This window comes from Lottia gigantea (genome assembly GCF_000327385.1).
Source record: "Lottia gigantea unplaced genomic scaffold LOTGIsca_1, whole genome shotgun sequence".
In the NCBI taxonomy this organism is placed as follows: domain Eukaryota; kingdom Metazoa; phylum Mollusca; class Gastropoda; family Lottiidae; genus Lottia; species Lottia gigantea.
Genome location: NW_008706746.1, coordinates 459,999 through 472,774, shown reverse-complemented (window position 1 = coordinate 472,774; position 12,776 = coordinate 459,999). Strand labels below are relative to the sequence as shown.

The following is a 12,776-nucleotide window of genomic DNA, read 5'->3' as shown; positions in this document are numbered from 1 at the left end:
AGTTGACAAACCTAGTGGCAGTCTGGGATTAGCAGTAATTCCCATTACTCTTTGGGCCGTATGCAGCGCTCTTACCTTGACCTTGACCTACCTTGACAAAGTTGAACTTTGGCTCAAGTCAAACTTTACAAAGTTAGGATTAAGGCTTTCATTTTCTACATTTGATAGTCAAATTTAAGCACGACTTTCGTAAAGATCGACCAGTGCATACCTAAAGTTCGACTTAAGTCTAACTTTAGTCAAAGTTTAGATAGAGTACGAGCGCTGCATATGGCCCTTTATATTGCAGTGTTACTTTATGTGTTATAACAGCTATTCATATGTTAGTCTGTGTTACATAACAGCTAAAAATTTAATGTGTGTGGTTTGATTCCCTGAAATTTCCCCAATTGCTCTTTTTAGCTTGATTAGAACCAGAAGAAGTAGGCATGTAAAACTCTATTGTATTTAATTTGTTTACAGATTGACACCAAGAGTCCACTAGCATTATTAGTAGCTGGTTTGAGGAAAGATGTTCAAGAATTGATAGCTGAAGGTTGTAGTTTGGTCTGGGAATCCTATAAACTAGATACGTATGTACAGAGACTGTCAGATGGGGTCTTCACCTTCCAGGAAAAGGTCAGTTTAATAATTCTTCTGATTTCTGCCTTTTAAATGTATTTTCGATCATTTAGTCTTAAACATCACAATGATTGAAATTTAGATGGAACATCTTTCAAATATGAAAGGGTATGAAAGCTTATCTTAGTTCTGAGAGTGAAAGTGTTATATTTTAACTGAAAATATGAGTCAAGACTCTACAATTTGAATTAGTTTTGTAAATGTAACAATGATTCAATTTGGTAAGAATTTTAGAAATGTGCATATGAAAGTGAATTTAATTTTAACGATATTATATGGTACTAGTTAAAATGTAACATAATGTTATACTATGTTTAAAATGTAACATAATGTTTTACTATGTTTAAAATGTAACATAATGTTTTACTATGTTTAAAATGTAACATAATGTTATACTATGTTTAAAATGTAACATAATGTTTTACTATGTTTAAAATGTAACATAATGTTATACTATGTTTAAAATGTAACATAATGTTATACTATGTTTAAAATGTATCACAATGTTATACTATGTTTAAAATGTAACATAATGTTATACTATGTTTAAAATGTATCACAATGTTATACTATGTTTAAAATCTAACAATGTTATTTCAGGTGGATGATTTATTGGCTATGGAAGCTGAAATTAATGTAGAAGTTAAAGCTCTAGATACCTGTAACTATAACGCTACTACGTTTAAAGCTATTTTAAATAAGATACAGAAAGCAGTAGATAATCTCAGTTTACATTCATTTTCTAATCTTCCTCAATGGGTGGCCAAAATGGATGAAGAGGTAAGAGCACTATTATTTTGAATTTCAGAGCTGGAAAGGTTCAGTTAATAGATCATTACTCACTCACTAGGAGATTCATTCTGGGTTTTGATCTTTCCGCTTGGTTTTCTTGAGTGATGTATGCAGGTTGTTGGAGGAGTAACATTCAAGATCAGATGAAAGTTCGAAATTTAAAAAGTAGAATGATTTTGCAATATTTCTCTCATTGCACACTTATGGTGTTAGCTCAAACTGGAGCAGAAAAGTAGTATGTAAAGCTCCATTGCAATATATAATTGCTTCAATTAAATAAAAATCATATTATGTAAATAATATTTTGTGTAGGTTGAAAGACGCCTAGCAGCTCGACTAGAAGCAGGATTAAAAGCCTGGACAGACTGTCTGATAAAGAAAGAAGAAGATGTAGTAGATCATTCTATGGATACAGATGAACCCAAAACACCAGCTCCTAAACCTGGTGGAGAACCGCATATTAAGGTATGGATAATTCTAAATGCCTCGCAATATTGATAACTATCATCAATTATGATAATTATCAAACGAACTTGATATTGAAATGATGCATTTTGACCCTATATACTTAGCCAAAAAAAATTAAACCACAATAATTTTTTATTCAACTACTTTTTCTTTTTCATACTTTTATGAATATCGCTACAAGATTTGGTAAGAGTTTTAATTTCAGGTTTGCATTTTCATGAAATTTTATCTTAGTTTTCAGTAAGATTTTCTATTTTGTAGCCTTTAATTCATGAATTACGTATCACCAACCAAGTTATCTATCTCAATCCACCTGTAGAAGATGCTCGATTCAACGTTTTACAAGAATTATTCGCTTGGGAGGCCGTAATTACAGGATTACCCAGAATTCAACACTCCCGATATCAGGTAACATTAACAATATATTGGCCATTCAAGATAAATTTGAAAATATCTGTCCATTTAGTTATAGATTTGATTTGAAAGGCAACAGTGATTAAAGTATTGGCAGTCAGTTAGGAAATAGTTGGTTTAGTTCATAGTTGACTTTGAATTTATAACTGTAAATATTTCATTTAGGGTGCAATCTACCTTGAACCTGAACGACCTTAAAAGTCTCGAAAGAAAATGACTGTCACTATGTCTATGTTGCTTTGTTTCAAGATTTATATTGGTCTATGTTAAATTTCAGGTTGGTCTAGATGTCGACCCAGCTAAAATAACATATAGAAATGTTCTAACGAAGACGCCAGGGGGACCTGAAGTTCTGGAAGATGCCTACAGCGCCATCAATAAAACCATTAAAGAACTTGAAGATTATGTCACTGTAAGTTGGAATTAGATTTTTAAGTTTGTCTTTGATCATTTGATTTGTTTTTGCAGATTCTTGACTAACTTTATTTAAGTATCCTTTGAATTCATCTTTAGTAACTAGCCAGGAAAATTTGATTTGATCCTGATTTGATAAATTTTTTCCCTCATTGCATACATCCAAGTTTGAGAAATGTAAGAATTAAAAGTCTGCTTAAATTTTGTACCCAGAATTTGGCATTTCTCAAAAATCTAATTTATATTTCAGGTTTGGTTCCGTTACCAATCACTATGGGATTTGAACGCCGATGTACTCTATGGTCGTCTTGATAACAATATGAAACTATGGATGAGTACATTAGAAGAAATAAAATCTTCAAGAAAAACCTTTGATACATCAGAAACTCAGAAAGAAATTGGTCCAGTCGTAGTCCAGTTCTCAAAGGTTGGTGTCTTGATTTAAATACATTATACATTAAGTACATTATGAAAAGACCTATCAGGTTCGTATTTATTATAACTGGAGGAAAATCAAACAGAAACATGTAGATGAAATTATAAAATGATTAGATTTCAAGACATATTCGTGGAATGGACCATACATTTATATCAGACTACTTTTAATTAACATGTAGAACTTAAATTCATTGAAAAATATGTGGTGCTTAGCAAATTTCAGCTCTGGACCAAATACTTATTATTTGTTTGTTTTTAGGTCCAGTCTAAAGTGTCTCTAAAATACGATTCCTGGCATAAAGAAGTATTGAGTAAATTTGGTTCCATGTTGGGTAATGAGATGACAGAATTCCATGCTGCCGTTTCTAAGGTAACATTTGTTTTAAATCATTATAAATCAGTCAAAGTTATCTGAATTTGAAAAAATTTGCCCTGTGTTATCTGAATTTGAAATAATTTGCCCTGTGTTATCTGAATTTGAAATTTTTTGCCCTGTGTTATCTGAATTTGAAATAATTTGCCCTGTGTTATCTGAATTTGAAACAATATTACGCTGTGTTATCTGAACTTGAAATAATTTGCCCTGTGATATCTGAACTTGAAATAATTTGCCCATTGATATCTGAATTTGCAATTTTTTGCCCTGTGATATCTGAATTTGAAAGTTTTTGCCCTGTGTTATCTGAATTTGAAATAATTTGCCCTGTGTTATCTGAATTTGAAACAATATTACCCTGTGTTATCTGAACTTGAAATAATTTGCCCTGTGATATCTGAACTTGAAATAATTTGCCCTGTGATATCTGAACTTGAAATAATTTTCCCTGTGTTATCTGAATTTCAAATAATAAGCCCTGTGTTCTCTGCATTTGAAGTAATGTCCCCAGTGTTATATTTCAGTCTCGAAGTGATTTAGAACAACAGTCATTAGACACAGCCAATACATCAGAAGCTGTTGGACTGATAACACATGTCCAGTCATTGAAGAGAAAGATGAATACATGGGAAAAACAAGTAGATGTAAGTTGAACATGATTAAAGGGATAGGTTCCCTATTTTGAGGGTTGATTTGGGTCTTGGATTCTTGTAAATAGTCTTCAGAATATTAACAAATTTACAAAAATTGCACGTTTCCTTCAAAAATTTCTATTTCTATAGATGTCTTTTCTATATATGGCAGAGTCTCAAGAAAAGACATCTCGTCATTTTAACTTTCTAATGCGTATAATTCTGGACAGATGTGGATTTGAAGACTCCAATTTCAATAGCGGTGAACATTATTACTGTTTAGCTTATCTAAAAAGCTCCTGTTTCTGAGACTAAGGTATGATTGGTCAAACAAATGGTCATTTAGAGCAGAAAAGTAAGAAGTAAAACTCTGATTTAATTTTCCAGATGTATAAAGAGGGTCAGAGAATCCTAGAACGTCAACGTTTCCAGTTCCCTAGTAACTGGCTATATATAGATAACGTGGATGGAGAATGGGGTGCGTTCACTGACATCATGAAACGTAAAGACTCGGCTATCCAGACACAAGTTGCCAGTCTACAGATGAAGATAGTGTCTGAAGACAAGATCGTTGAGTCTAAGACGTCTGATATGTTAGGTGATTGGGAGAAAGATAAGCCAGTTGATGTAAGTTTGATTGAAATAGTATTTACTTTGCCATCAAGCTATTGAAAAAAAATGCAAGTTTTTGTCCCCTCTATCCATCCGGATATTTGTCATCACTATTTGATTGGATGAGTTAGATTTTCACAATGTTTGTAATTACAGTTTTTTTTAGTTATTGCCCTTAGGGCTGCAAAATGATCTAATACTTAAGTGGCAGCCTGCAGCCTGTGGCAGCCTGTGCCAGTACTAGACAATTATATACATTTATTTATATATCTTTGTCAAATTTTCAGGGAGAAATGAGACCAGACGCAGCCCTAAAAGCCTTGACGATATTTGAAGGTAAATTTGGACGTCTGAAGGAAGAAAGAGATAACATAGCCAAGGCTAAAGAAGCTTTAGAACTAGCAGAACCAGGTATGTTTCAGATTATTGTCATTTTCAACAACCTTCAGTTATTTCACATTTTGATTTCCCATATTAATTTGGATTTGCAGCCTGTGCCAGTACTTCCTAGAGTTTGCCCATTGTCATCTTCCTCCCCCTGATACTGAATCCTTCCATATGTTGCCCTATACATGTATATTTTAAATCTATGTGTTTTGTCTAGGACATGTGAGCCCCAGTCAGGAGAGAATGGGAGTAGCTCTAGAAGAACTACAAGATCTCAAGGGTGTTTGGAATGAACTGTGTAAGGTGTGGGAACAGATTGATGAGCTGAAAGAGAAACCATGGTTGTCTGTAGCCCCTAGAAAGGTGGGTAGGAGATATTAATAATGTAGATCATATCATCCAGGCAATAAATTCATATGGTTTTTATTTTACTTGTAAGTGAGAGTGGAAGGCTAATACAAATGGCATCCATTCATATGGTTAAAACAAGAAACTAGGACCCTGTGTAATGCAGATTGAGTGTGTATTGAAGATCCCTTGATAATTGGAAGTAGTAAAAAGAGTAGGCTGCTGTCCCGTCAGAATTTCCCCTTATGTACACTGCATGGCATTGCTCTCGGTCAGGAGCAAGAAGTAGAAAGTTAGATGTATAAAAGACAACAATGTTTAAGACAAAAAGTCCTAGTATAATCACTGATCAAGACATTTTTATTGTGTATTTTATTTTCAGTTGAGACAATCTCTAGATGCCTTGTTATCTCAACTAAAAGAATTACCAGCTAGGTTAAGAAGTTATGCTTCTTATGAACATGTTAAACGATGTCTTCAGAGCTATGCCAAGGTAAGCCAGATTATTTTTTACAATTGCTCAGATTTTCACTTATTTCAGAATTTAGATGGGCCCCCACCCAACTGATGCGAAACTTATAGTTAGAATACCCTCCTAGCTTGTTACTTGTCCTCACCATATACCTATTCTCATTTTTCTAATCCAATTAAGCCACAATAATTGAATATTAACACTGCAAAATTGGCATCTTCACCATATGCCTCTTTTTATGAAAAACGTTCCCAAAATTAAAAGATGAGAATCATGTTTCCAAAACATGTGTCAGTAGCAGAGATGAGCTGTCATACATCTGTTATGTGCAGTATGGTTATGTTTATAAAAAAATGATGTTGCTTTCCTAAAATCTAAAGAATAATCAACTTCTATTTTCAGGTGAATGTATTGATTGTTGAATTAAAATCAGAAGCTTTAAAAGAACGCCATTGGAAACAGTTAATGAAACGTCTGAATGTAAACTGGGTGTTATCAGAGTTGACTCTTGGACACGTGTGGGATATCGACTTACAGAAACATGAACCTGTCGTCCGTGATGTTATCAGTGTCGCTCAGGGAGAAATGGCTCTGGAAGAATTCTTGAAACAAGTATGTGGGATGTTGTATTGTATTTCTCTATATTTCTTGAAGTTGAAAATCGAAAAAGAGTAGGCTAATGCAGCAATTTCCCTCATTGCACACTACCTGTCGTCTCCACTAACCTTTTGGTGCAGAAAAGTAGACATAAATCTCCATTCATTTCATCTATATATTTCTTTAACAGTTTTCATCTGTCCTGGAAAATTTAATTGCTCAGTACCTGGTGTTGCCCTTCAGTTTCAGGTCAATCTTGACGTAGATCTGGGGTCTTATCCTTGAAAACCTAATTTAAATTTAAATTTTAGTGTCCCAGTCATCCGATTGGTCAATCAGTAAAATTGATTTTGAATTTTATTTTGTTATTCAATCGGATTACAGTATTTCTTAAAATATATTGACCCCCTCTTAGATACAGCTTCTTTCAATTAAAATCATAGTGTATATCAATATATTAATATGTAAATAATTTATGTGTAGGTGAGTGAAGTATGGAGAAGTTATGAACTAGAGTTAATTAACTACCAGAATAAATGTCGTCTGATACGAGGTTGGGATGATTTATTTACCAAGGTTAAAGAACATCTTAACAGTGTCATGGCTATGAAATTATCTCCTTATTATAAGGTATGTTATATTTTTATTGTATTACAATAATTTGAAAAGAAAAATAATATGGGGCCGCTTCGATTAGTGAGTTCTGCACTTATGGAATCAGCAGAACATTCATTAAAACCAATTGGAATAGAGTTCAGAGCGCTTTCGACGTGTGCTAAAATTATAATAGGTGAGAGACTTCAAATGGCAGAAAAGGAACTAGATGGAAAAAATTTTGAATTTCATTACTCCAATCTGCTGTAGATTGAGTAGAAATTACTTCAATTCATGGAAAGTCAAGAGAATATTGAAATGTTCAATTCATATTTAGAATTGGCATCTGATTTGTCTTAAAATTGAGGCCTTCTCTCCGTTTCCAAATTTTTAAAAAATATTCTATTTTTATACGAAAATGATCTTTGATTGTTGCAGCAATTTGAAGAAGATGCGTTAGCGTGGGAAGATAAGTTAAATCGAATCAATGCTTTATTTGATGTGTGGATTGATGTTCAGAGACGATGGGTTTATCTGGAGGGTATATTTACTGGCAGTGCTGATATTAAACATTTATTACCTATCGAGACCTCCCGATTCCAGGGGTACGTATCACTTAGCATATTTCTCTTTAGCTTTATATGTCATTGATGAAAATAGACTGACACTCGGATGACTATTGAAAACTGGAGGTGGATTGAACTGGCCATGGCATAAGAATTGAGGAAGATTGAAACTTATGAGAGCTGAATGCTTAGCAATCGAGCAATCAAACAGAGCTATACTACTGCTGGTGTAAAGCTATCAAAATTATGATAGGAAATGGCTGCTAAAAAAATATAAATGATAAGATTTCCGAAGTTGATGTTTGGATGTTGATTATTATTGTTTTGAAAATTTGATCAAACAATGTCAAATTTCACGATGTTTTGGTAACGTTTTTTGAATTTCTGTTTATCTCATTTATCCTTTCTTGTAATTTATTAAAGTTGTTATTTATATTATAGAGTTAGTACAGAATTCCTAGGACTAATGAAACGTGTAGCCAAATCTCCTCTAGTAATAGATGTATTAAATATACCAAACAGTCAACGTCAACTAGAACGTCTTGCTGATCTACTCGGTAAAATACAGAAAGCTCTTGGTGAATATCTGGAGAGAGAAAGATCTTCTTTCCCAAGGCAAGTAATTTTTGAATGGCCAGCTCTTTATTTTGTTAATGTGGTTTGACTTGAGAAAAAGCAAGTTGTAGTTTTATGGGACAATAAACAGATGTCTGATGTCAACAGTTAAACATTTTGACAAAATTGCTGTGAAGTGGTGCCTTTTATCATTTGCTCAATTTGGAGGAAAGAACATTTGATAATTTGAAATTGAACAAAAGACACATGGTAATGCCTCTGTCTAAGAAAAATTTACCCTCACTACAATCTGTTGATATTATTTTAATGAATTTTAATTAATAACAATAATCTTTTTCTTCATTCCAGATTTTATTTTGTTGGAGATGAAGATTTATTAGAAATTATTGGAAACAGTAAAAATATCCCGAGATTACAGAAACATTTTAAAAAGATGTTTGCTGGTGTTGCATCTATTGTTTTAAATGAAGATGACTCACATGTCACTGGATTGATGTCAAAGGAAGGTGAATCAGTAAGTATTTTAAAACTATTATTTTAAAATTTTCAACCCACTTTCTCCTTTTCACTGATACAGAATGGATGGCCTGACATGGAAAAGATCTCTTGTCATTTCGGGGACTTATTCTTGAAAACTTAAGATGATTTCAGTGTTCCAGACATTTGATTGGTCAATCACTCAAATAGATTTCAAAATTTTAGACCAATCAGATTACTGTATTTCTTAAAATCTAGATTTTAAATTAAGTAAAGTTTTGGAGATGAGATGAGACAATAAATTTAGGCTGTGTACATACAGTATATGACAGGGATTTTTCATTAGAAATTTTCTCGTCGAGTTGCACATTTGTAACATTGAACTTAGTCCTAAGACCATGAAGTTATTAGATGATAATTAGGCTTCAGATATCTTTCTCTTCTCAATAACATTTGTTAAACACCAAACATCAATCCAGAATATTTCATCCTTGTAGAAATTGCAAAAGGGTTCTTCACCACTACAAGTAATCTTATTTTACTGTCTTAGCCATCTTTACCTCCTTCTACAATGCATCTCTTTGTATTTATGAACCAAACCAGGACAGAGAATTGTCTTATATTTTATCCAAGTCTCCATTTACTTTCAGGTTGATTTTGCCACGCCTGTATCTATCGCAGCCCATCCTAAGATTAACGAATGGTTGACACTGGTAGAGAAAGAAATGAGGGTCACTCTGGCAAAACTCCTGGCCTCTTCCGTGGCTGACATGGCTAATTTTAAAACTGGTAAAATAGACCCTAGTCTATATCTAGATTGGATTGATAAATATCAGGTGGGATCTATTTAAGTTTTTCCTGGTAAAATTTTCCCACCGTACGCTTTTCCATCCACATTAACCCAAACAGATGTAAAAAAATATTTTGTGAATTTCATTTCAGCTTAAATTGCATTGCTTCTGAACAAACATAAATTTCAGGGTTATCTAGCAAGTTTCTAACTTTCAATAATCTAAAGCAAAGTTTTTAGCAAAGAACAGGCACCGTATTCTCGAAACGATCTTAGCGCTAGGATGTCCTAGAATCAATGTTAGAAGATAAGAACCTAGGACATCCTAGCTCTAAGATCGTTTTGAGAATACGGGGCCAGGACATGTTTTCCTAGTAATAATGTCTGTGCTTTTAAACTTCTAAACTTGTGAATGTGAAGCCCCATTTCCAAACCAGCTGACTTTAAATCAAATTTATATCTTTAAGCACTCTTGATGATTTAGACTAATGAATTATACTATGTATTTTCAGTCCCAACTAATAGTACTAGCAGCTCAGATCTTGTGGTCTGAAAGTTGTGATGCAGCCCTCTCAACTATCGGCGCTCAGACCGGACAGAAAGACCTGACACCAATGGATGGTGTGTTAGCTAGCGTGGAATCTACCCTTAATATTCTAGCTGACTCTGTTCTCCTAGAACAACCTGCTGTCAGACGAAAGAAATTAGAAAGTTTGGTAAGTTTGATTTTGTATTTGAATTGTTTAAAATTCAAAATAGAACAAAGTAAATATATGTGATATTAATATGATGCACTTGTTCATTCTTAACTTCAGATGAAGTCTGCTTGGTGTTGCCTTGTTTTCATACACTAAAGTTCAGAAAAGAATTTAAAACACTGTTTAATTGATGTATTAATAATTAACTAAATGCTTCTAGTAAATATCTAAAAAAAAATTCATCTGTGCAGTTCAGCTTATAGAAAATGAAAGGGGAAAGTGTTGAAATATTGAATCAAAATTACTGATTCAAGGCTTTATTTATGATATATTTCAATTGATATTTTTTTCCTTTTTCAGATCACAGAATTGGTTCACCAACGTGACGTAACACGAACATTGATTAAAAACAAAGTCGACAGTCAGAAATCTTTTGATTGGTTGTCACAAATGAGATTCTACTTCGACCCAAAAAATCACGACGTTCTTCAACAACTATCCATTCAAATGGCCAATGCTAAGTTTAATTATGGTTTTGAATATTTGGGTGTTCAAGATAAACTGGTCCAAACACCACTAACTGATCGTTGTTATCTGACTATGACTCAAGCTCTGGAGGCTCGTCTTGGTGGCTCCCCCTTCGGTAAGTTTTTCTCCCTGGTTTAGGTGGTTAATGCTGATATATGATCGATATACTTCGTCATATTGAGAGTTAATTAGCTGACTGCTGAATTTTATTTTGGATTTCTGGTTTTGTTTTGCAGTTCAGATTGTTCATAATTGCTCTTTTATTGCTAAGTAATAATCCTTTGGTAAACTTACCTATTTTGGATGTTTCAAAATCACTTTAAAAGGAAATTTTCTTTTGCCCAAAGTGAAATAGAAAAGAAGGACTTCAATTTCCATTAGATTTCATTAGCCTAATAAGATACAGATTAGTGGGATATAAAACTCTATTTAATTCTATTAGTCATATAAGACACAGAAAATGTTGTAAAATTCCATTTCATTTGTACATTACAGGACCTGCTGGTACTGGTAAAACAGAATCAGTAAAAGCTCTGGGCAACCAATTGGGAAGATTTGTACTGGTATTTAATTGTGATGAAGCTTTTGATTTCCAGGTTAGATTATTTTAGTTGCTATTAATGTGTATATCATCTTTCACTATAAAGACGGGATTTTAAATACATTATTAGGACAATTGGTATTGAACCTTGGTGATATCAGTGTGGAATATAAACTTACTGGACAAGATATAAAACAACACAAATGAGATTTCCTAATCCTATCAAAAGCATTGCTGATGTCACAAAACTCATTTTACTACTGATTTCAGATTGTATTTTCAAAATGCAGGACACAAATTTTTGATACACATAAAAAATTAAGACTTGGTAACAATCCTTAAGTGTCTCACTTTCAAATTGTTGAAACAAATGATCGGTATGTAAAAATTTGGCTTAGAGTGTCCTTGCTTCAAAAAATATATGTTTTACATCATTTCAGATTGCTAAAATTATAGAAACCTATTTTCAATTCCTTTAAATATTTTCCCCTCTATCAATTTCAGGAGCCGCGGTGGCTCAGTGAGTTAGAGGCTTGCTCGCTAACCTGAAGGTCCAGGGTTCAATCCCGGCATAGGTCGAGATAATACCTTCGGATTTTTCAACCCGGTTTCCCCCTGTCAGTGATGTCATTTCATTTCTATCAATTTCAGGCTATGGGTCGTATTTTTGTTGGTCTGTGTCAAGTCGGAGCCTGGGGATGTTTTGATGAATTTAACCGACTGGAAGAAAGAATGTTATCAGCTGTCTCTCAACAGATTCAAATTATTCAGGAATCTTTGAAAGAACTCGCTGGACAGGACAAAAAAGGTAATTTTTAATAATTTAGTCATTATTCAGTCTTGGTGGATTAAACAAAAACAGACCAAAAACACTTTCATACTGAACAAAGAGAATCATTTTCCATTTTCAAGTCTTGAAGTATTGAGTTTCAATTGTTAATAATCAAAGTTTACTTAGCCTTCTCAACCATTTTGGAAAATGTTTATGGTACATGAGCCCTTATATTCTACATTGTAACTCTTTTACATTTGACTTTTGTTTTATTCCAGGACAATATGTAATGGCTGAATTGATTGGTAAACAAGTCAAAGTCAACGCAGATATGGCTATATTTATTACAATGAATCCTGGTTACGCTGGACGATCTAATCTACCCGACAATCTGAAACAACTGTTCCGTAACCTGGCTATGACGAAACCAAATCGTCAACTAATTTCACAAGTTATGTTATATTCACAAGGTTTCCGTCAAGCTGAAAAACTGGCCAGTAAAATCGTACCATTCTTCAAGTAAGTGTTTCAGACCAAACTGAGTCCTTTGTCACACTTCTCTATGTAGATCTTTCTTCAGTTGGTCACATACATGGTATTTCATAAAGCGCCTTCACAATGATCATTGTCACTTAAACAGTGGACAAATTGAATTAAATCAAG

At 33.4% G+C, this 12,776-nt stretch overlaps 1 protein-coding gene across 1 annotated transcript in view; it reads left to right on the top strand.

Annotated features, from left to right (window-relative positions):
• Positions 1-12,776, top strand: part of LOTGIDRAFT_151884 (hypothetical protein) — a gene marked incomplete at both ends in the record, with an annotated part of 55,122 nt that overhangs the window by 7,228 nt on the left and 35,118 nt on the right. Inside the window, 24 exons of the mRNA XM_009045384.1 lie at positions 463-618; positions 1,222-1,401; positions 1,726-1,878; positions 2,143-2,289; positions 2,573-2,707; positions 2,960-3,136; positions 3,407-3,517; positions 4,048-4,167; positions 4,543-4,782; positions 5,055-5,178; positions 5,372-5,517; positions 5,885-5,995; positions 6,377-6,586; positions 7,055-7,201; positions 7,604-7,770; positions 8,173-8,309; positions 8,347-8,350; positions 8,656-8,821; positions 9,435-9,620; positions 10,087-10,290; positions 10,633-10,915; positions 11,296-11,396; positions 11,993-12,149; positions 12,392-12,632. Of these exons, the coding sequence (XP_009043632.1) occupies positions 463-618; positions 1,222-1,401; positions 1,726-1,878; positions 2,143-2,289; positions 2,573-2,707; positions 2,960-3,136; positions 3,407-3,517; positions 4,048-4,167; positions 4,543-4,782; positions 5,055-5,178; positions 5,372-5,517; positions 5,885-5,995; positions 6,377-6,586; positions 7,055-7,201; positions 7,604-7,770; positions 8,173-8,309; positions 8,347-8,350; positions 8,656-8,821; positions 9,435-9,620; positions 10,087-10,290; positions 10,633-10,915; positions 11,296-11,396; positions 11,993-12,149; positions 12,392-12,632 (3,803 nt within the window). The remainder of the gene's footprint in view (positions 1-462; positions 619-1,221; positions 1,402-1,725; positions 1,879-2,142; positions 2,290-2,572; positions 2,708-2,959; positions 3,137-3,406; positions 3,518-4,047; positions 4,168-4,542; positions 4,783-5,054; positions 5,179-5,371; positions 5,518-5,884; positions 5,996-6,376; positions 6,587-7,054; positions 7,202-7,603; positions 7,771-8,172; positions 8,310-8,346; positions 8,351-8,655; positions 8,822-9,434; positions 9,621-10,086; positions 10,291-10,632; positions 10,916-11,295; positions 11,397-11,992; positions 12,150-12,391; positions 12,633-12,776) is intronic.